The 25,496-nt window shown below is 41.4% G+C and overlaps 1 protein-coding gene across 1 annotated transcript in view; it reads right to left on the bottom strand.

Annotated features, from left to right (window-relative positions):
• Positions 1–25,235, bottom strand: part of SLC19A2 (solute carrier family 19 member 2) — a 35,776-nt gene extending 10,541 nt beyond the window's left edge. The window contains exons 1-4 of the mRNA XM_063450150.1: positions 24,899–25,235; positions 17,290–17,895; positions 5,326–5,557; positions 1,668–1,860 (exon numbers count right to left, since the gene is read on the bottom strand). Of these exons, the coding sequence (XP_063306220.1) occupies positions 1,668–1,860; positions 5,326–5,557; positions 17,290–17,895; positions 24,899–25,075 (1,208 nt within the window). The 5' untranslated portion in view covers positions 25,076–25,235. The remainder of the gene's footprint in view (positions 1–1,667; positions 1,861–5,325; positions 5,558–17,289; positions 17,896–24,898) is intronic.
• Between the last annotated feature and the right edge of the window lie 261 nt (positions 25,236–25,496).

Raw genomic sequence — 25,496 nt, 5'->3', positions numbered from 1 at the left:
CACTTACATTCATTTTTTTGGATTTTGGATTTGCATATTTCTTTGCATCTTTTGGCATCTGCAGATCAATGTGTATTAGCAATCACATTTTATGGCTATTTTCATGCGCATTGATGACAGTCATGCTTTTATGCTTCTGGCTAACCTCAAGCATGTGAATTAGGAGGTGGGCTTCTAACCACTGTTCCTTATAAGGTCACCCACATCTTTCTGAGGGAGCACAGAGGGTCGGAAGCTGCGCACAGCTCCTCATGATGCCCACTAGAAGGTAGAGGGTGCAGTAAGGAGTAGGTCAACGGCTGTCACAGTGAGCCCAGGTGGTGGCCGACTGGCCACCTTAGGGTACCCCCAAAGTGTGAGGAAGAAGGGGCAACGAGGGAGCGCTGACGTGTTTCCAGTTCCTCTCTGTAGTGAGGCAGAGAGCTGGAATAGGACGTCACTCCAGCCCCACTACAGAGAGGAAATTAAACATCCATTCCCCACTAGACCCCAGGAAGCCTATCGCCACTGGACCCCAGGGAGAGCACCCACACGAGATCTATTTTTTTTTTTATCTAAAAAAATTAAAATAAACCAGAAATAACATTTCATTTTTGTGTGTTTGTGCAAGAATGTGTGAGTGTGTCAGTCAGCAAGTGTTTCAAATCAATGCGATTGTGTATCTGTGTGTTTAGGAAGTATTAATGTATATGTCACCATTTATCGGGCAAAGAGCTCCTTTTGAAAAATCTATAGGTGACATTTCTAAATATAATGTTTGCTATTGGTGTCTGCTGAATTGGGTTGTTTGTTAAGAAGCATTCATGTATATCTCACCATTTATTGGGCAATATGTATTGCTCCTTTTGCAAATTCCATGTAACAGGACATCTCTGCTTCTCTCGATAAAATGTTTCCTATAATTGCATCAGCTGAATTCGATATATGTGTAAGAAGCATTTATTATGTATATATCCACATTTATTGGATTCCATGCACTCTTTCTGCCCAAGTTAGGGAATTAACATTCTTTCCCAAATACAGTCAACAAGCCACCGATATTATCTTTGGGCTGAATAAAATGTCAATTTGTTTTATGGATTAAATTGCTATTTATTGTGGTGAAGGTGGGGCTGAAGCTTTGTGGCAAAGTATATAGTATTCCTGAAAAGTTTTAATTGTGTGCACCCTTCCTGGTCTGCACATTTACCCCCTATTGCTTTCTATGGACTGTCAAATAGGAAAAATACGCCAAAATAGGCATTAGCAGAGAGGCTTGTCTGTCTAAATGTATGACATTACAGTAACTGTGGTATAAACCATGAGAGAGAGGCTGTGTTGTACCAAAATTAAATCCATAACCATTTTCAGATTTACATTCACACAAGCATTCAGTTTTGAACTGGGAAAAGAATTTGCAGAGCAGAACATTTCTGCAAACACCAAATAAGAAAAAATAGAGGGAACATTGCTTATAACTGCTGTGTTGTTTTGCAAACGGTTACAAGCAACTGTGTGCAGAAACACAGGGGACGTTCTTACACCAGAATCTAAGCAATGAGCATAGCCAACTATAATGCTAGCTATTTTTCAAGTGGTGTTGATGCACTGGCATGAGGTTTTTTTTTTTTATATTAAATTTTAAATAACATTTATGTTACACAGGTAAGACATATGCAGCTACTTACGTTGCTATTGTGATGAGAAGCATATAGATGCCCCTGAAGAGAATGTAACAAACATAGCAAACCCAAATGCTACCGATGGATTCCATAAGGTATACGTTAACGGCAATGATCAATGAAAATAGAGCAAGCAGCAGTTCTCCCCAAGTCGACCAGGACATTTTAATGTAACCAACAACAAAAACAGCAACAGCTCCTGTAATACAAACATCAAGTCAGATGACAGATGAAGCTGAACTCCATCACATTCTTGGTAATATCTATGAAGAGATATAGATATAAACAAAATTAAAAAATTAAATACACAATAGTACAAAAATGCTCGGTCAACAGTAATCTCCAATTAGATGATAATCTGGATTAATTCAACAAGTCCCTGGTGAAGTTTGTTTATGGATGTGTTAAACTCCCTCCACTGCATGCTGGCAACTTTATCCCTTAGAATGGAATGTAGATGTGCAGAGTTTAGGAACAATAATATTTTATTTTTTCCATTATTAGATGTGTTACTTTAAAGATTAGATTAGTCTGAATAGATTTGCCGAATACAAGTAGCCATCAAAAGAGACGGCTGTACGATGCAGGCATCATCTTGCTTATAGCGAGACAAGATGCATAAACCTTAAGGTTGTAATCTAGCGCATGTGGGAGTCCATCACTGACACAGCTCCTGGCAGATGAAGCACTGGGAGATTAAGTCGGTCATCAAGAAGGTAGTGGCCGCCGCTTTATACAAGTATTCCTAACTTCCTCTACAACCCATAGCATGGCTACCAGTCCCTAACCATTGATGTCACCCTTGAAAGTCCTCTGAAACTGACAGATCTACTTAAATCAACACTTTCGAGCTTACGTTTATTCCAGGGCCAGGACATCTTTATCTAATTAGAAGTTATCAATCCTGATGACATCCAATCAGATGCTACTCATACGTAGTGTTATTAAGGGAACACTGGGCACCTTAATCTTTTGAACTGAATGAAGTAGCTATAGTGCCTAGAATAGGTTGACGTTGGGTCCTGCATCACTGCTCAATCGTTTACTCTCCATTTAGCAGAGATGCTCAGTCCAAGACAGCCTGAAGCCTGGCCTCCAACAATGTAATGGCAGAGATTGAGCTACACTCTGCTTAATGCCACACCAGGGGTAACAGGAGGAGACCTACTGAGCGTATCCTCCTTTGGACTTATGCAGTGCTTGTTATGATTTAAAGTAAAAAAGTTTTACTACATTAACTACTGCAGCAAACAGCAAAAGGGGGGTTTCATTTGAAAGAAAGTTAGTATATCTCCCCCATACAAGGTCTACCAACAGACAAACTCTAAATACATCTAAAGAAAGTTATTTACACAGCATTAAATACAAAGACCAGATCTACAATACATTCTAGCGTTGTTTGACAAGCAAAGTAAACAGAGATGATCACAGAACCAAAATCAATAGGTATAAGACAGGGATGCTCAAAAAGGTAGATCCCCAGATGTCGTAGAGCTGCAATCCCAACAATACTTTGCACGCCTTTAAAAGGACAAAGCATCATGGAAGCTGTACTTTAATAACATCTGGGGATCTACCCTTTGGGCACCCCCGGTATAAGGTGCAAAATAAAATGTACATCAGGATCAGATGTCTCAAGCAAAGAAGCATGCCACAGATTGATATTCAGGGCATAAAATGTCTATGTATAAATCAAAGGGGCATTTATACCTGCAGTATGAGACAACACAGCAGCAAAACATGCAATTGAATTGAAGACAATGTCTTTCTTAATGTTATACACATTTAGTTGCAATACTGCTAGCTTTCAATATTATGGTCTCATTTTACATACATAGTTTAAATGAAGGTAAAAAGGGACACTAACCTAATAAATAAATTGATAAAGAGTTTTCTGTCCATCATTTGGTTATTAAATCAACTTGTTCAAGAGGCTCTGACAGAGTCTGGGGTCTTTGTAGAATTTGCAGATTCAATCTTTATGACTCATTTAACCTCATTCCATGTTTAAAAAAAAAAAAAAAAAAAAAAAAGACCCAAATATTGCATATGGCTTACAAATGTAATCTCCCTATGTTATACAACTATTAAGATAATAAAATGTCAATGATTAAGAGTTACTAATCAGTTTGGTATACGTGAAGACGAATTTACAATAACTTTACCTTTGAGGGCAATTAGTTGACGAAGACCTAGCAGTCTGTGTTTGAGATGCTATTTGGTTTTTGTCAGCTGTATTCAAAAGGTATATTATGATCTACTGTTAAACTGATACACCTTTCCACTTTACCCAAGTTCTGCAGAACACACTGCATCTGCACCGCGCAGGTTTTGCCTCCAGTTCTCTCTTTCTGAATTTTCTTCTCCTACTTCTCTCGCTTTTCTGCATCAAGGGGCAACATGACTCCTCCCACACCTACACTTCCAGACAAACCTCAGTAAAACTAACCTCCTTTGATGTGCATTGTTTGATCAACCAACAGAAAATGCAAATGCTCCAGCGACACCGTAAACGAACGCATACTGACATCACTTATCCAGGAAACACTTTTCCTCCCGCAATCCCCCTACTCTACGAGTTGGAGCTTATCCAAGTGGCTTCTTTGCTTCCGCTTCCAATATTCAGAAGGAAAATTAAGTAGCTTTCCAAACATGCTCACTACAAATAGAATCATCTTATGCTGCCTCCTACAAACATTTTCTGCTTCAAGGTTAACAGCTGCAACAAAAATGGACAATGAAAAATGTGTATGCACCACCCACTCCAGATCCAGACTTCTGGAACCAAAGAAGATCCTATCCAAATAGCAGATAATTATCATAGGCACAAATTTTAATGCAGCCCTATGTCCCAGTCTGGATCACTCCTCACAAACTACCTCTTACCATCCATCTGATTAAATGTTCTGTCAAAAACACCAACTGTTCGGATATCTGGCATCTTTAGCACCAATCAGTGAAGAATTTCACCTACTATTCTAATACTCATATATACTGACATATTTAGAGTTGAGGGAAGCGGGCCGCAGGCAGCTGAATGAGTGCGGCAACGAGGGAGCTGTAATCTCCCTGCTCTGCGCCCTCCAGTGATGCCAAGAGTAGAATATGATGTCATTCCGGCCCCGCGTCACTAAGGAGCAGAGCAGAGAAATGACATCAGCCCCACTGGACCCCAGAGAAAGCTAATCCAATCCAGCTTTCCCAAAGGTAGGGAAGCTGGGTGGATTTAAAATAATACAAGTAATTATTTGTGAGTGAATGTTGCCCTGTGTGTGTCTGACATTGACCAAGAGAGTGTGTGTCAGTGAGTATGTTTAGGAGACCTGTCCCCCAATCACCTGGGGAAGAGTGCAGGGACATTAGACTTCAGAACAACTACATCAAGCTGTAATGGTTCTGGTGACTATAGTACCCCTTTAAGAATTGTGTTTTTGACATTGAGAAATCTGGCTTCTTACTTTTTTAGCTGGCTCCTAGATTTCAAGCAAATTTGTCAAGCCGTGTATTATTGCATCTTATCAGGATAGAAGCCAAACATTTCAAATTTGTTTTGATTATCTGCATGTAGGATATCACCTCCATCTACTGCTGTCCTAATTTAACAATGGTGTGTGTTTATGTACATGCTTCTCTGATGGTAAAGCCTGTAAGACACTGAACTCACCAAGTAGTGTAGAAACGGCTTCAACTACACCATTATAGATGTCTGAATGGGAAGATGGTGCAACTTTTTCCCATAATCCCTGAGCATAGTTAATAACTTGACAGTATCCACACGTAGACAAGGCCCACCAAACCGACCAGCAGAGCAGTGTATGAGAAGAGTAACATTCTCGAAAATCATTCCAAAGTATCCTTAGCACATTTAGTAAATTAATATTGGTCTGTTCTGCAACCTGTAAAACAAAGAGAAAAAAAAAGTTATAATTTGCCTTCCTAAATTAAATTATATCCTGAAAGAACATTCATGTAAATGTTTTTAATGCAGAGTGGATTTCATGAAACCAAAAAGCCTTATAACTAATGAAAACTTTGTTATGTTTTTCCTTTTACATTTAAATCAAGCATTAACGGTTTTATAGCTCAACTCTTTGCGAACACAAAGGCAAAGCTGTATTAAAAGGAAACGATAGTCACCAGAACCACTGCAGCTTAATGTAGTGGCTCTGGATTCTCTAGCATGTCCTTGCAGGGAAAAGGCAGTGTTTACATGTGTGCATAGTAATTGGTGCTTCCTAGTGCAGTGTTGCACATGGCATTCAGCATCTCCACGCTCTGCATGAAGGTGCTGAACATTCCTCATAGAGATGCTTTGATTCAATGCATTTCTATGAGGAGATGCAGATTGCTGCAGCTCTGCGTTTTGTCATGCATGCACAATAGCCTCCCAGTGTTTCCCTATGTGAAAGCATTGGATTCGCTGAGATCATAAAGTTTGAGGATTTCAGCCATGGAGGCAGGGCCAGCTTCGACAAGGGAAAAAGGTGAGCAAAGGTACCTTTTTAATGCGATTGGAGAGGGGCCAGTAACCTAAGCAGGTGCTGTGGATTCTTTTCTGCAAACCAATAAGTTTGAATGACTATCTGTTCCTGTCCAAATTAAAAATAATAAAGTTGCGTGCACGCAGAAGTAAATTCACACTGAGACACAGGGTTCAGGTTAATGAAAGCACTTCGGAATGGTTTTAATAGCCCAACCCAAAAAATGGGTGCGCAGACCCTTTTAAAGGGATTATTACATCACTGAAGAATTCAAGATAACAAGTAAACATTATTAATTGGTTTAGGTGTTAAGTGGTTAGTCAGATGCCCTCCCATCAAGAGGTAGTGACATTCTTGACACGGGAGTGGACACAGGATGTAGGTGCCATCTTGTTAGCACAAGGTGTCCACTCGATGGGAGGGGTGCTTTGGCAGCAATTTTGAGTAGTTGGCATTATTAGTTTCAAGCTTAATTTTCAAGGTTTTTTAGCAGATACACATTTTATTATTCAACTGACACATACTTTATTGAGACCAACATGTCGCTCAGCGGCCACAATGTTTCATTCAACAGGAACACATTGTTCCGCTGACGCACATTTCTTCCTGACAAAGCATTCTCTTATGTTGATTTCATAAATTCTATAATTCTACAACACATGTTTGTATTCCCGACACTTTAGTAATCAATAAAATTTGATTCAGTATACAAAGAAAAAAACATAAGGATACATTCCCACCTCCCCAACTACTTCCACTCACGGAGAGAAAGGATTTGAAACCTTTCTTGTTCTGCAGCAGCTTAGAGGAAGGAATCCAGGGATTTGTGAGTAACAATTTTGTTGAAAACACTACACTATCATAACTTGAATGAACTGAAGTTGTGTTCTTTTACAGAAACTTTGATATCCCTTCCCTTATTCTGAAACCTAAGGTATGATGGACAGGGCTAGCAAATGTAAAGCAATTGCCATTCAGCTTTGAATCTTTGTTTTATGCTCTGAATAGCTTTACAAGAACACTTCTAATAATGACTATGGTTGTTCACTAAACTCTGAATTAATGGAAATGCTAAACGAAGTTTCAGATTTCAGGCCAAAATAAACTCTCCAAGCCCGTTTTGTGTTTCCTTTTGTCCACTTTGGCCTACAATTTGAAATTATTTTAGAATTTCCAGCAATTAAGGATTCTGTGAATAACTATGTATGTTGGTCCTTACATTTATGACAAACATCAAACGAGTGTTTGTAAAGCTACATTATAAGTACTAGAAATTGCGTGGTAACATTGGATATACCCTACTGCTAGATGTTGAAACACAGAGTTAGAAATGCTCATAAATCAAATTAATATTTGCATTCAAGGAAATAAATATTAGGTAAATTCCATGAACTAATTTTGTAAACTTCCAGTAAACAAGCTAATAAAACCTTTTTTAAAAAAAAGGGAATACAAATCTCTTGTCCCTAGTTATGAAAACACTATTTAGATCACCGGCCATCCTGTCAGCGGAGTGAAAGGTGATTTTACTCCCCTTTCTTCCAGCTCTGCGTGTTTCTGTCACGGTTGGCCCTGCCCCGTCCCCTCAAACTTCTTGATCGCTGCCAATCAAATGCTTTCCAATAGGAAAGCATTGGAAGGCTGATGCACACACGCCACAAACCTCTGAACTGCGCCAATCCTTGTCTCCTCATAGAGATGCACTGATTAAATTAATCTCTATGGGGAATGTTTAGCATCACCACGCTCTGCATTGTGCAACATTGACCCAGGAAGCACCTCTAGTGGCCATCTGAGTGACTGCCACTAGAGGTGTTCCTAATCAGTAAACACTGCCTTTTCTCTGAAAAGGCAAGGTTTACATTGAAAAGCCTACAGGGACATACTATACACACCAGAACAACTACAATAAACTGTAGTTGTTCTGCTGACTACAGTATCCCTATAATGATATCATTTTTAAATTATTTATATTGATATTTTGAGAAACTTACTTTTTCTAACTGAGCAGTCATGTTGGGTCAGACTCTACTGTGATCTGACCAACTGCTGCTCATCGTAAGGTGGAAATAATAAAAATAAAAAACCCATTAACATTAAAATTTTATTAAATGTAATAAAAATGAGAAGTGACAATTTGAGGAGAGTTGTCTTCTAAAATTTTAGACAAGCCTAAAAACGTACTCGCCACTGCAAGCCATAGATAAATGCCAGGGGTTAATGGGAACCCTGATTTTGATTAGTTATGTGGGCAGGACTCCCCTTCACTTAAAATGTGTTTCAATGAGCATATTCAAAGTACATAGACCATTCATGAAAAATTGAGTGCCAGGACAATTAACACACTTTGTTATTAGGGGGGTTCAAATGTATCAAATAAAAATTATTTTTTTTTTTAAAGTGTCAGCACTTGGCAAATACTCCCCCTTGAATAAATATTTAGGGGTATCACTCAAATATAATCCAGTCTGTTTCCAATTGTTCGATCCACATCTAAACCACAGTTATAAAACCAGCGACATCGGGTATAATCTGTATGTATCTGCCCAACGTCCCTGGTTTTATAACAGTGGTTTAGATGTGGATCGAACAATTGGAAACAGACTGGATTATATTTGAGTGATACCCCTAAATATTTATTCAAGGGGGAGTATTCACCAAGTGCTGACATTGTTTCTGTATACTTTATTGTATTCAAATTAGGGAAGTCCAATATGAATCGAGCTTCATTATCTACAATTTTTAAGTCATTTTATATTTTTACATTTTTTATGTGTATGCGGTCTCTTTTTTTTTTTAATTAAAATGTATCATGTTGAGGGACAATAAAAGCAACCTAACAAGTACAGCTTATTGTAGTGGTTATGATGCAAGGACTATATGGGTTCAGTCCTTCCGGTTTCCAAGCAGTTTGGGTAGCGAGGAATCCTCAGCTTTTCCCAATCAAAGCTTACGCCCTAAGCCTGGAATATCATATGAGGAAATTTCACCTTTCAAAGTATGTGTTCAAAATATTTGTACTGAAAGCAAACTATGTAATGTCAACTCAGGTGAGGCTGGATTGATGAAAGATTATACATCAGATAGGTTAGTTACAAATGTGTAACTACATTCTTTGTATCTTGCAACACACACACACACACACACACACATTTCTTTTGTTGTATACCATTAGAAATACATAACCAATTATGAAATCATTGAAAGGGGAACTGCCTTCAGTTAAATAGGCTAATCACGTATAGTGGAGTTCAGGAGACGAACATTCTTCATAGAGATTCATTGATTCAATGCATCTCTATGAGGAGATGCAGACGGGAAAGCATTGTGATTGGCTGAGATCATCAATTCTGATGTCAGCGAAGGAGGTGGATCAGGGCGGAGCCAAATGCAGTGGAAAAAGGTAAGTTTTCACCTTTTTACTTTCCTGGCAGGGGGTGTTAGGGCCTAAATAGTGATATTAGAACTATAGTGTCAGGAATACATATTTGTGTTCCTGACACTATAGTGCACTTTTTTTATTTTTGTTTTATTTAAACATTATTTATTGAGGTTTTTCCAAAGTAAATGGGATACAGAAATGAGTGGATAGGGTACGGCACAGTTACAATATGTCAAGCAAACCGCAATTACAGCTATGCCATTAACCCTTTGTATAGCAAGGGAGTTTAGCTGATGGTTACAAACCAGTGAGTGGGTAATGTACAGTTTTTTTTTGTGGGTTTTTTTTTTGAGGCGTTGCCTCATGGGGGCTAGGCCGTGCATGCAGTTGCAAGTGTTCTCGTTAAGGGGTTATGAGTCTTTGGGCAATGTCAAGTCCATTGCTTCGCAGGGTTCTGGTTGGACCATGGTCAGGGAGTGCAATGCTAGTGCCAAAGGGTGTTATTTACAACGGAACTGGGATGGGGGTGCTTGGTGTTCAGGCCTCTTGTGATTCCAATTGTCTCATGGTCGTTGTGTGACTAAGATCTTAGGCCCGGTGTTCGTCTCTTAGGGTTTGGGACGTGGGTAAGGGTACAGAACTATTACAGGTTGCGGGTATGAAGTGTGTGGTGTTTGGTTGAAATATTGTTAGTGTGGTTTGTGTGGAAAGAAAAGAGTTTAGCAGTTTGTAGGAAGAGAAGGCGGTCCCAGGGAGCCACCCCGGTAAGGCGAGCAGGTGTTTTTCGGTTCCTACAATGTGGCATAGAGGGCGTGGATTTGTGTCAGAGTGGTTATGAACAGCTTGTTCTTGCAATTGGGTGTATCACATCCCACTGTTTACCCATAGGTACTATATTCTGTGGAACACCTAAGGTGTGTCATGGAGCTGTTGCATCAGTCTGTCCATTTCCAATGCTTTGTTTATTTGCCGATTTACTGTGGTGAGCGTTGGAGAGCGTTTGTCGGCCCAAATTCACCAATCGCCATGCGCGCAGCTAATTTGTTTTCATGTCTGGTCATTGTGTCGGTCGGTCTAGACAGCAGAAGGGCCCAGGAGTCCAGTGGAAATGGTTGCTCTAATACTAGTTCAATTAGTTTTTGAATCTCTAGCCAAAATAGTTGTAGTTTGGGACAGGACTGTGGCAGAAATGCCTCTGCCACGTGTTCTTTGAGTGGCCTGCTTGCCAGCCTCCTGCCAAAAGACTATGGGCTCTTTAAAAACTCATGTGGGGGGAGACTGTCTGGGCTGCAGGCAGTCTCCCCACACCGGTAGCACCGCCGGGGGAACGACGGCGATCGGATATTCCAAGACATACCCAAATTTAAACGGAAACGAATAATGCTTTATTATCCTGACTGCCCAGCAGCTCATAGCGAGAGCCTGGAACACCTATACAAGTCTGCAGTTGTCCAGATTACAACAAGCAATGTGGATATGAGCATTGCTTCACCTCAATCTTGCCTTCTACCAAATTAACTCTGGAGACGTGGCAGATCTGGTGCGCATGGAGATCGGGAAATCCCAGATGGCCTTGGACACAAAATTGTCAAGTTACCAATTCGGCTGTACAAACACCAAAACAATCTGAGCCCTGCCAAGGTCAATTGAAACAATTTCTAAATGAAAAATATAAGAAGAACAACTCAAAATTAGACACTCATCAGAAACCAAAGTGAAGTTACTTGTCCCTATGGAGAAAAAACATCCCTATACTAATGCAGTTGTACTTTTTTGGGGAGCGTTGTTTCATCAAATCTTACAGTAGGGGGCGGGGCCGGGCCGCCGGGCCGACCAGACGCCATTCTCATGAGCTCCTGCTCCATGCCGACAAAAAGGTGAAAAATATCGCCGCAGACTGCCTAAAAACACAAAGCTCCATCAGAAATGTACCGAAGAAGGCACCAGCTTACCCCCGATACTCACCGCAAACCAGGCAAGCAGAGAAGGCCGAGCATGGCCTACACAGAGAGCCGGAAACCCAGCGCCCACTGCGGGCAGCACAACCAAGCGGTCCCGCTGGGGACATCTAGACGAGGGGAAAACCTCGGCCCGGGGCACGGCCCTGCCCCCCCCCCCTCGGCCGGTGGGGGATATCCTGGCCTCCAGGCGGAAGTGCTGGCCGCAACGGGAGTCCCCGCAAGGCCCGGATACCGACCGCCTGCACTGGCACAGGCTGTCCGAAAATCAGCCAGCCAGCAACATTAGAAGTCGCCGCAGAGGGGCTGAAACACCAGAAGCACCCCGATCAGGCGCAAAGAGACTCGGGCGCACACAGCGATTGCCTCAACACTGGCAAATACTCCACTAAGGCACTACTGCTGGGTCGGAGGAAGGAAGGTGGAGAATGCAAAACATGGGAGACCGTTCGAGACCGCCCAAATGGACTTGGGCACAGCTGAGCACTTGATGGATCCCCTGCGGGGACGGCCGGCCCGCTGGAGGTGTGGGTGCCCTGGCCCATGGGTATGTGGGGTCCCCAGAGGGCCATGTCCCTGATGCTGTGAGCCCGGTGGGGCGGGCCTGCGCGACCCCCTCCGGTGGACAGGTGGCTGGGGGGGTGCGCGCCAGCTCCAAGCAAGTGGCCGGCACCGGGTGAGACTGAGGGCGGCGCACGCCTCTGAGTCTAGGGCACTGGGTGGCGATGGGGAGGTGCAGGGAGAGAGGGGCCCGTGGACTCTAGGTGTGGGAGTCGAATGGACCGCCCCTGCTCCCGAGTGCCCACAAAGCTACGGAGGGCCCTGGAGAGGGACTGGGGTTGTTGCAGGGTGGACAGACGGAGGCCCAGCCGCCTAAAGACTGCAGGCAGTTGTGCAATGAACAGCCCCCAGCGAACGGACATTGAGAACAGTCCAGCTCTGTTGTGGCTACGAGAGTCAAAGTTGTTAATACTACATTCTTACATTAACTGCACTGTACCGAAAACAGCATGATATATATTATAATACAACTAGATAGCTTTATTATATATTAAGCCAGGCTATTACAATGCGTTCTACATGTTTGTAGCTTTAACTGTACTGCTCATGTACTACCTGACCATGCACTGACTTATTTAAAACTGCATGACCTGTTTGCACCAGGCCTCTGAAATCCGATAGATCAGGAAGCCTTAATATCTGAGATTACGCTACCAGGCCGCTATAAATCGCAATATATCTTTCATCGCATTACATATATGACTGCATATATAGTGAACATGCTCGCCTCATATAATTAGCACCATCAGCATTACCAACACGGTTTTTAAACGACAGACTGCTGATGGGACTATTATCAGAATAGCCTTGAACCAGATATAGACACAGGCACGCTGACGGCTGTAAATGCATCAAGCTTTTAAGTCCCGCGCAGCGGGAAATCAGATCCTTATATTAAACATATACTGTCACATACATCAGCAACGGATATCTGAGGTTCACTGGGATCATACACATAAATGAGCTATACTGACCACGCAATTACATGCCACTCCAGTGGCATGCACGGCTACCGGATTATACCCAGGCCACATTTAACATTAGAGAATACATACAATTATAGGACGCAACCAGGTGCAGACGTTAATATTACCGCAGTTAACAAACTAACAGTCTTTCATTGCCTTTTTTATTATACTAGCTCACTACGACATGCTTTTGATTGTGATGCCCAATTTTGAAAAGCCTATGTATACTTAATATATGTGAATATGTGCATACAATGACCCATACGCCTCTGCGCAGGCAACCACATGTTAGTCAGATGAAACCATAATGTGTGTCTCATGCCAACTATAATTTTAAAACGCACGCCTCAACGTAGGCGACTAACCGCATCAACTGTACTACTCTTGAAACACGGTGGATACGGTGAAAACGATAAAAATATTTCAAACAAATCTTACAGTACAAGGGGGCGGGGCCGGGCAGCCATGCCAGCAGGCTGTAGGTCACTATGGCTCCCAGAGAATCTTACTATTTTGCAATAAATACTTGCTTTTCCCGGAGAATAAGACACACAAGCTCCTGGAGTGTCCCGGTGCAGCCGGAGAAACTGAACACGGGTGATTCCGGGTCCTGGAGAGAGACTCAGAGACTTGGAGACGGAGGCCTACATGAGAGGGGAGTGGGGCAGACGGCCGCGGCTTCGCTTACCGCCCGGCCAATACACATCGGCAACGTACCAGATGTCCTCCCGGTCCCGTTCCCCCCCTCTGGACCAGTGGGGGATATCGCGGTCCACACTGAGGAGATTGCCGCATTACCTAACTGGAGCTGCAACACCTGGGCATACCAACCCCTTCCTCAAGATGGTCGTGAGACCGAATGGCGCTGGAACATGTCCACGAGGAACCACAAGCCAAACATGACCGGCTACATACATGCGTCCAGAAGCAGGTGAGCCTGGGGCCACAGTCACCGCTATCTCAGCACCACCGCTTGGCATCACCTCACAATGCACCCTTGCGGAGGAGCCTTCCCAGGCCAAGTGCTAACTGGGGTAGAAGAACCCCACATCACCCACACCCTTGGAGTGCACAACGGCGGAGGCGCCATAGCCCACAGCACCGCGGCACACAAGGACAGTTGCCTTGGACTTACACAGAGTTCGGGAAAGTGGAGCAGAGGTAAAAGCTCCGTGGCAGGCCCGGGGCTGGCGCGAAGTGATAAAGGTGCTCCTGTGCTCTACCACAACCGGCTGTCTATGTCTATACTATACTAGAGGTTTATTTTAAGCTTAAGTATCAGTGATTTATCACGCTGAAGCAACTCAGTGGGTCACAAATCGTGGCAGTAAGCAGTTACCCTTTAAAGCATATTGCCCTAGGTCAAATAATCTGTTATCTTGATATTTTACTCATGTTGTTTTCCATGTCTAGCTAGCCTACCACTGTACTTACAAGCATGCATGCATGCCTACAGCTAGGACATGAAAGCCTGACGAGTCATAAATAATAAAATTGTGCACATTCTCTCATGTGCCCAAATATATATATATATATATATATATATATATATATATATATATATATATATATATATATATTGATCAGCTTGTGGACTGCCGTTGGGGCACCTCAAGTATGTTGTACCCTTTTTCACTGCAATGTGAAATTAAAAAAAAAAAGAAAATCTAAAAAAAATCTAAAAAAAAATAATAATCTTAAAAACTCATGTGATTTCTGTATTCCCCAATTCCCTGGAACTGTTTTGAGCAATAGTTTGTTGCGCAGTATTGTCGTTAGTGTTGAGAGGAATGATGTGAACTCATGATGTGAACTAGGGAGTGGGTCCTTAGTGAGGTGCTTGTGCCTCAATGTGAAATGTAAAAAAATAAAAATGTAAAAAGTTTTAACCCTTTTACTTTCCTGGCAGGGGGTGGGGGGGATGATGGCCTAAATCGTGATATATGAACTATAGTGTCAGGAATACATATTTGTGTTCCTCACACTACAGTGCTCCTTTAACCCCTTAAGGACACATGACATGTGTGACATGTCATGATTCCCTTTTATTCCAGAAGTTTGGTCCTTACGGGATTAAATCAGATTTTTGTTTATATTTATTTCCAAATTTGGTCAACTAATAGGGCATAATGATTTTTCTATTCCATGCAGCCGTACATATTGGTATAACGTTTTAAAAAAAGAAAGGTGGGGCATTCTTTACCTTAAATTACATGTAAAGATGACATAACATTACATATAAATATATAACAAACAATGGGGGCATTTTTTTTTTTGCGCATATAAGTCATTTTTATACAGTAGTAATAATCCAAAACCTGTGAACCAAAGTATAAAGTTTGTAGAACGTAAACCCCAGAGTATTTTGTCCCCCTCTCATTAAGGATGTAGCACATAAACCTGGTTAAAGAATTTCTTATTATGACAAACACTGAGTGAGCTGAACTGCTATAAGCAAAGCAGCGTGCATTAAGAGGACCAGTGATTTACCGGTACTTATTTCTCTAATGTGGATTGGATACAGGAGCTTTGTTTTATACTCAACACATGAAAGTAGCTAAACTCAATAGATAGTTAACAGAGTGTAACAGAAAGTGGAATGAATTTCCCATTTTTTGGACAGATTGTGTTGAGAGCGTCACAGTTGGAATACAAGACCGTTGTCTTGGTACAGTGGTGCTCACACCTCTCTTGTGGCTTTTGCACCAACTGATTCTGATAGCCTCCTTGTGGCTCCAACCTTCTGTTGTACATGTGTTTCTCTTTGCCCTTCTCCACATTTCTCCCTTACCCACAAAGGTCTCATTTGTTAATTCCCCCCTTCCCTCACTTGTTCATCTCCTATTTCTCCTTCTTCCCGTGTGTGTCTCTAATCTAATAAACACACCTTATTGCACAGAGGTTTCTAGATTGCAGGTGTAACTGCAGTTAGTCAGAGGTACATGTGGTCATGTGGCAATATGGGGCGGATGTCATCACTGTGGGCTCTCCTGTAATTACTTTTGTTCCCACCAGATGTGCCATTGGAGGTGCCAAGAAGAGAAAGGAAATTCCACTTCACATCCAAGCACATTATTAATTCCAATATACCACCAGCGACAAGGTTGTGATCGTGGTGTACCACGGTGGGGGCCTTGCCAGCCTTCTGAGAAACATTACACGGAGTTACTTCCCTCCTGCCAGTCACCCGGATATGGTGCTGGTTGACCTTCAGCATATATAAATGCAGTCAGGGTTTTTTTTTACCCCAGGATTGGATTAAACCCTGCTCACACAAAAATATTAGTATGTTTCATGTTCTCTTAACATTATAAAGGGACACTGTAAGAACTATAATTTCATTTCATCTCTGAAGTCCCCTGCCACAGTCCTTTTATTTAAAATAACGTTTTTTATGATAGACAAGAGTTCCCGTCTCCCTCTGCACTGCTTGGACTGATGAGGAAACATTAGCCTGAGCAGCAACGAGAATCTGTGATTGGCTCAGAGTGTCAGCTGATTGCATTCAGCTTATTATGGCACCTATGGCTGGTATGAATTACTAGGACTTAATGGAAATATGTAATCTCCCTCTTAGCCATACCTTCAGTAGGGTCAGGCTCTGTTAAAGTACTCGAAAATGGCTTAAAACACTGAATGGAGCGCTACTGCCAGAGGACTCCAAGCACTATAACCAATTAAATTAGATGAAATGGTTACAGTGCCTGCAGTGTCCCTTTAAAGCAAACTGTGGAAGATGGCATGGAATGCCCTAACATCCTTAAGGGGTTAAATCTGCCTCGTTATTCTTGATTACCAGTTATTGCGTTTGTTCTTGTAAATATTTTCAGGTTCAGCATTGTAATCTGTTAGTTTTACAAATCACTGCAGCTATAAACAACTCTTAACAGGGAAAGTGGGAGCACAAAACTACCTGCAACAGGACCTTTGCAATGATGAATCCAGCACAGAGTGACCCCTTAATACTAATAATATGTTTAAATGATTTTGAAGTTGCTATTGGTTAAGTGCGTAGCATAGCTTAGTAGCAATAATGCTGGCTACAATCTAGGACAAGAAGTCTAACTATTTACCAGCTCTAACTGGGTCCCTTATTCATTTAATTTAAATTAATGAGTCATATTAACCAATCTAAATCTTTTGGGGATTCCCAACCTGTTTATGCAAGCAGATTATAACTAAAAAACTATGTTTAGGAACCACAAGTCAGTTAGAATGTAACCCCCAGAAAATTAAAGAAAGAATTTCCCCATGAGAAAGAAATGCAAACTTCCTTACCCGATCATCAGTGGAGTGCACTTTATGGTTTAACGGGACCCGTGCTTCAGGATCTTCTGACTCGGAAACTCTTGCCAAATCCTCATTTTTAATACAGCTTCTGTTTGAAGAACCTTTAGCTTGCATTAGCTTACTGGCATGACGATTTGCATTTTGGTGAAAAAATAGACTTCTCATTGGCATTGGTAAAAACCACGAAGTGGCAAAAGCAACAGAGACGCAGGTCAAGGAAATCACATTCAAATGGAACAGAGACCAGTTGCCCACTGAAACAAGAATCTGGCCGGTAAAAGAACCAACAGTGAAACCAGCCAACGTAGCCGTACGACAATAGCTGGTAACTTTTTGATAGACCTTAGAGTCAACCACACTGTAGATATAGGAGTAATAAGCTACCTCTGATGCAGTTGAAATACCATAGAAAAACTCAAGGAACTGAATGGCCAGGGTTCCTTGTGCATATAGAAGCATGAACCAGGTAACAATTAGGCTCAAACCTTGCAAAATAATGATCGGCTTATAACGGAGAAAGTCTGTTGCTAAGAACACTGGGAACAGCAACGCCAAATAGGAGTATGTCCAAACAGGATATATTTCATTAAAAACCTGAAATGCAAAAAAAAAAAAGTTAAAATCTAAAAAACATTCTGCAAGAAGTAGAAAAGAAACAAACAGAATTATGATTTAAAACAAAGTAATTAACCTTTTTTTCTATGCAATTAAAAAAAAAAAAATTTTGAACCAGCAAATTGTTATCAATTTGAAGTGGCACTGTCATGTCCGAATCCCGTTTTTTTTTTTTTTTTTTTTTTAACCCCCCTCCTGCCTCCACTACATCCAATTGACCCCCTAGTCACCCCCAAATGCCCCTAAGCCACCATATTACCTATTTTTAATCTTTATTTTCTGCCCTGATCTATATTCATGGCGCCGCCGCCATCTTTGTGTGAGTAGAGGAAGTCCCTGTGGGACACGTCATCTGCCCACACTAGACAGACTGAGATTCCCGCACATGCCCAGCGAAACACCTGGACATGCGAACGGGAATTTCATCTATTCCTTCATCAGAAAGCCAAATGAATGAATAGAAAAAAAAAAATCAGACGAGCAAACAAATATCGAATATCAGTTTTCGTTTGTTCGTTCAGTTTATTACAAGGAGGGAGCTACCTGCGTGCAGCTCCCTCCTTGGAATATATAAAGATAGAAGCGGTTTGGAGCTGTGCTGCCCACCACTTCCTAAGCCCCCCATGTCCTCCCCCTTCACTCTATGGGGGTCAATATGACCCCCATAATAGCATAAGGGAGATTAGAATCTCCACAATGCCCCTACTCGCTATACCGCGAGTAGGGGCATGTCCACTAAACAGTGAGCAGCCTGTGGCTGCTCACTGTAAAAAAAAAAAAAAAAAAAAAAAAAAAAAAAAAAAAAGAAAAAAAAAATACTATCCAGCCCCCACCACTGCGCGGCGGGTCGGGGCCATAAAGATAATGAGGGGGGAGGACCTACTTCCAAAGAACTTTCCCACGCTGTGTCAAATGACAAAGAGCACTCTGGTGGGCTTGGAATCTAACCAATCACAGTGCTCTGAGTCATTTTACACAGCGTGGGAAAGTTCTTTGGAATTTCCCACGCTGTGTAAAATGACAAAGAGCACTCTGATTGGCTTAAACCAGCCAATCAGAGTGTTCGTAGCCCAATTGCAGGGCGGGGCAAGGCTTTATAAGCCTTGCCCCGCCCTGCAGAGCTTAGTCTGCGCGGAGCCCTCCATGGGTGAAGATGGATGAATTTTTTTAATGTCGGGTTTTTTCTTTTTCGTCTGGATTTTTTTTTGCGCTCAGGTTTTTTATTTTATTTTAAATTTGACGGGTATGATTTTTTATTTAGGCTTTTTTGGGGCTGAAAAATGAAGATTTTAGAAAAAAGAAGACGTCAAATGGCAAGTTGAATTTTTCTTTACAGGTTAGTTATTTTATTCCCCCCTCACTATTTTTAGGGTGAGGGGGGTAGGTAGGGGATAGTTTTATTTGGGTGCGTGAAGGGGGGGGGTGACTAGGGGCTTGGGACCCCTAGTCACCTTGATTGGGGGATTTTTATTTAGGGCCCCCACCCACAGCTCAGGGGTGGGGGCCGGGGGGGGGGAGGACAGTAGGTCCCCCCCCTCTTGTTGTTTTTTAAGACCCCCACCGCTCAGGGATGGGGGCCGGGGGGAGGACAGTAGGTCCCCCCCATTGTAATTTATGGCCCCCACCCGTCGCACAGGGGTGGGGCCAATAGGTTTTTTTTTTGGTGCGTTTTTTTTTTTTTTACTGCTTACTAGACATGCCCCTACTCTCGGTATAGCGAGTAGGGGCATATTATTTACTAATACTAAGTAATCTTTACTTAGTATTAGTAAATTTGGCTGAAAGACCAATTTAGGTCTTTCAGCCTTTTGGTAGATAACTCCCTAATACCGCGGGAATTAGGGAGTTATCTACTAAGCGGCTGCAAGATGCAGCCACAGCAATGAATAGGATCGGAGTTTCATTCATTCGAATGAAATTCCGATCCAAACAAAGTCCCGAATTGCGTTCTAACACGAATGGTGTCTATTCATAGTGACACTATGAATAGTGTCTATGGAGGATGCTCCATAGGTCTCAATATTGTACTCTTGTACATGTGCAAAAATAGCAGTGATGTCGGCTCCGAAGAGAACCTGCCGGGTCAAGGTGATGGCGTCTGCTAGTGACAGTTTCAGGTAAGTAAACTTACATTTACCCTCCCCATCGGACAACCAGTGGCGATGTCACTGTCGGGGGACTTAGGTGATAGTTCTGCTTTAAATCAGTTATTTATCTTGCATACTGTGGTATAGCGGTGAATATATATATATATATATATATATATATATATATATATATATATATATATATATTTATTTTAGAAGAAATGCTCTTGCACTCACACTTTAAATGTCCCTTGTGTGCCGGGTGCTAAGCCAAGGCTTTAACCCCTTAACACCGTTACGGCGTTCTATGCCGTCGCGGCTTTAAAGCCGTTGCGGCGGCATAGAACGCCGTAATGGCTGAAGCCCCCAGGAGGTAAGCTATACTTACCTCCGGCGCGATCCTCTTCTGGGGGGCTTCCTGAGAGCCCAGGCAGCCCCCCTCCGGCAAATGAGGCCCCCTATAGCTGGCTATGGATCTGCAAGCAGGGGGGGTGTGTAAAATATTAGACAGTCCCCCTGCTGGTAGGAAAGTATTAAAAAAAAAAAAAAATACACATGTTAAAATAAAATAAAAGTATATATATATATATATATATATATATATATATATATATATATATATATATATATAACGTCATACGTAATGTATTTTAATATTAATATTAGTATAAAAATACACTTAGAATGACGTTACATATATATAATATATATATAATAGATCTACATATATATACGTATAATTACAATAATAAATAAATAAAATTAAATAAATAAATAAAATATTGAAACAAAATTTAAAATAAATTATATATTCATATGTAATTTCATTCTAACTGTATTTTGTTATTAATATATATATTGGAAACAGAATACACTTAGAATGACATATATATATATATATATATATATATATATATATATATATATATATATATATATATATATATATATATATATATATATATATATATATAAAATACAAATAACCGCAAATAAATAAATAAATAAATATATATATATATATATAAATAAATAAATACATATAATTACATAAAAGATTACATTAGTATACACGTAGAATTTAAATACCTATAAATGCATATATATTAAAATTCTACGTGTATATTTAAGTAATTTTTTAACATAATTATGTCATTTGATTAATTAAAATTGTATTGACATGCCTGACAACAGTGCAGAGAATTTAAAAGTGCAGAGAATTTAATTCGCAAGCACTATATTTGACCCTGTAACTGTACAAGACACCATAAAACCTGTATATAGGGGGTACTGTTTTACTCAGGAGACTTCACTGAACTCAAATATTAGTGTTTAAAACTGGTAAATTGTATTACAACGATGATATTTTAAGTAAAAGTGACGTTTTATGCATTTTTTTACAAACAAACGGCACTTTTATGGACTATATTATTGTTGTAATATGTTTTACTGTTATAAAACACAAATATTTGTATTTAGTGAAATCTCCCGAGAATAACAGTACCCCCCATGTACAGGTTTTATGGTGTTTTGGAAAGTTAGAGAGTCACATATAAGGCTTGCATTTCATTTTTTTGACATTGAAATTTGCCAGATTAGTTATGTTGCCTTTGAGACCATATGGTAGCCCAGGAATAAGAATTACCCCCATGATGGAATACCATTTGCAAAAGTAGACAACCCAAGGTATTGCAAATGGGGTATGTCCAGTAATTTTTAGTAGCCACTTAGTCACAAACACTGGCCAAATATTAGTTTTTTGCTTTTTTCACACAAAAACAAATATGAACGCTAACTTTGGCCAGTGTTTGTGACTAAAGTGGCTACTAAAAAAGACTAAACATACCCCACGTTCAATACCTTGGGTTGTCTACTTTTTCAAACGGTATGCCATTATGGGGGTAATTCTCATTCCTGGGCTACCACACCGTCTCAAAGGTAACATTACTAATCTGGCAAATTTCAATTTGAAAATGGAACGTTCTATATTTGACCCTGTAACTTTCCAAAACACCATAAAACCTGTTAAAGGGAAACTCTACTCACCGAAAATACAGCTTATATTCCTCCCAAACTAAATTCTACCCATCCCCTGCACCTCTGTAACCCCCCTTGCAAGACATATAAACTTCAATAAATATTATAATTCTTACCTTATTTCCAGCGCCGCGTCACACATCCATCCTCCGTCGTCTACACCCCCTTCCGCGTCATCCGATCAGCTGACCCACTCTCCTTCCCTCCGCCAATGAGCTCATACTCATTGGGAATCATTGGGAAGCAAGAGCGCATGCGCATCTAACGCAGCGCCCCGCCCCTCGCACGCTTCACGCAGAGATTCATTGAATCCCCTTGTGAAGCTGCATTAGACCCACGTGATGTGCGACGTCCTCATACAGTGCGTGGGGGCGTCGCACGTCGTAACTCACCTTTCCTCTCCTATGGATGCGGAAGCACCATCTAGCGGCTAGGTAAGAGAAGGCAGCTGGAGGTGGGATTTTCAATTTAATCAAAACACTGCGGTTTAGCAAAAACCACAGTGTTTTGACAAACTTGGTTAAGGGTAGAGGGCCAAGGCACCCAGACCACTCAAATGAGATGAAGTGGTCCGGGTGCCTAGAGTGTCCCTTTAATGAGGGGTACTGTTGTACTCGTGAGACATCGCTGATTACAAATATGTGCATTTTGTTGCAGTAAAACCTAACAGTATTATAACATTTACAGCTAAAATGTGAGGCGGAACTACAAATTAAAAAAAAAAATTAAAATTTCTCAGTTTTTTTAAATTTTATTCATAATAAATTGTTTCATATATAAATATTTTATATGAAATGAAAGCCCTGTTTCTCCTGAACAAAATGATATATAATAGGTGTGGGTGCATTTAATATGAAAGAGGTGAATTACGGTTGAACAGACATATAGCGCAAATTCCAGTTTTTGTTTACGTTTTGTTTTGATCAGAACGTGCACTATTGACTCCGTCCTGAAGGGGTTAAATATCCAAGAATTCCAAAGAAGTAGCAGCACTCACGGTCCAGATAAACAAATCCAAATTTTATTAAAGCATATTTAAAATGATCGACGTTTCAGTCCACTACACGGGACTTTCCTCAAGATCAACAGTTCTAACACAATTTAATTGCATTTGACCTCATATTCACTCTATTAGGATGAAGGAGACCGTAATGGCTGAGAGTGACAAACACTAAAAGCATTTCATCTCAACAAAGTTGTCTGGGTGCCTATACTGTCCCTTTAAATAACCTGTATTTAGGCTGCTTAAAGGGACACTCCAGGCACCCAGACCACTTCTGGCCATTGGAGTGGTCTGGGTGCCAACTCCCACTACTCCTAACCCTGCAAGTGTAATTATTGCAGTTTTCTATAAACTGCAATAATTACCTTGCAGGGTTAACTCCACCTCTAGTGGCTGTCTACTAGACAGCCACTAGAGGTCACTTTCTCCTTCATAGCACAGGAAACGCTCACGCTGTGTGAGGACCTCCAGCGTCGCTCATTTCTCCATAGGAAAGCATTGAAATTATTTTTCAATGCTTTCCTATGGGGAGACGTAATGCGCATGCGTGGCATTGCCGCGCATACGCATTAGGTCTCCTCGGCCGGTGGGCGGGATCAGTCTCGCCCACCAGCCGACACAATACAGAGGAGGAGCGTCGCGGAGGAGGAGACAGCGGCGAGGGACATCGCCGCTGCCTCAGGTAAGTGACTGAAGGGTTTTCACCCCTTCAGTAACTGGGAATTGGGGGGTGGGAGGGAGAGGGGCCCTCCAGTGCCAGGAAAACGGATCGTTTTCCTGGCACTGGAGTTTCCCTTTAAGCAACTGATCCATAAAATTAAGACAAAAAGTCATTTAAAACAAAAATTACCGGTACTCTGGTACTCTGGGTGACAAAAAAAGCACTTTGGGAAAAAAAAAAGATATAATATTCACATTGTACAAAAAGTGCACCTGTCACAATGACAACCATGACTTGGCATAATTGTAACTATAGGTACAGCATTACATCTAAACACGGTGGTAGTAAAACAGCTACAAAATATGCATGAATATTAAATATTAGGTTTCCGTTTAAATGCTTGTAGTGTGAAGTAACTCATACATTAACAGAGGAGTCTGTCAGCACAGGATAGACACGTGTTACCCAACTATTGCATGCAATCTCTCTTTATTACTCAATGAGTGATGGAGCACCAAAGAAATAGGAAACTTGCTGAAATACTACCCTTAAAGACCAGTAGACATACTGAATAGAATCTTCAATCTAGGATATTCTGCGAACGTAGTACAGACAGACATAGCCTGCTATAAAATTCAATGGAAAGCATACCTTAGAGTTCTCAGAAATAAGGGAGTGTTAGCGTTAGGACAACAATAGTTTTTACAATAAACACCTGAAGGGATCAATGCAATTACTCTGACAGATACACTGTATTACCCTGTGTGCACCAAAAATACTGCACCATTGTAGATGTACTGTCAATACACTGCGATGTGAAGCTGTGTCACTATATGGGAGCATCAGTTACTGTATATTTCTATAAAATGACAGTCACTCACTGATATTGAAGTTATATCACCTAGTTTTATAGTAACCTAGTAAATTCCAATAATAATACTATATAATAATGTAGCTATATAACACGTTATAACCCCACAGTTGTATAACATTATACTCCATTTATATAATAATAATGCGATATATAAAGTTAGTTCTAACACTCTGGGTGTTGTATATGTACACAGTATATATATATTATATATTTTAATTCTATGAATATTGTGATGATGCTGTGACCCACTCTGGTCCTGGGGTTGTATGATGCCAGCTCTCCCTGCCCAGCACAGTAAGTGCCCCCCGGCTGCCACCTACCTGTCTCTCGGTGAGGTTCTTGTCCGGACCCAGCAGGTAGGGGGTGAGGAAGGGCTCGGACGGGCGCAGGTTGGCGAAGAAGCCGTATGTACACAGCAGGCAGGTGGGTATGAGCCAGCCTCCCCCGGAGAGCAGCATGGTGCCCCGGCGGCGGGCACGCTCCTCCTGCGGCTCCATTGCATGCTACTGGCGGCGGGAGAGGGGGTCACAGACAGCCTGGTCCATGGAGGGGGAGTGTCCGCCTGTCAGCCCGGTGAATGGGCGCCCGCTATGACGGCAACACGAGATAGCAGCCACAAGGTCATAGTGAGCGCATTGAACGCAGTGTGTGTGTGTGAAGCGGTCCTGGGCGGAGTTACACCGGCTGACTCACTCATCACACAATAAACCACGTGGGTCTCATGGAACACGTGGGAGCCTTCCTGAACAGGAACAGAGGCTCACTCTGAGCCCTGTCTATGTCAGGCTTAGTGAACACGGAGAATATGGAAACTGAAGTTATTATTAATAATAATGTAACGTAGCTCTTCTGTCACCTCAAACTTACCTTTCTAATAGTGTTTCCTTTTCTCTTCCTCTCTCTTAATCGGTTCTTTAT

The sequence above is a fragment of the Pelobates fuscus genome, chromosome 1, assembly GCF_036172605.1.
Source record: "Pelobates fuscus isolate aPelFus1 chromosome 1, aPelFus1.pri, whole genome shotgun sequence".
NCBI classification, from domain to species: domain Eukaryota; kingdom Metazoa; phylum Chordata; class Amphibia; order Anura; family Pelobatidae; genus Pelobates; species Pelobates fuscus.
Note: the sequence above shows the minus strand (reverse complement) of the source record. Positions and strands in the feature narration are given on the sequence as shown.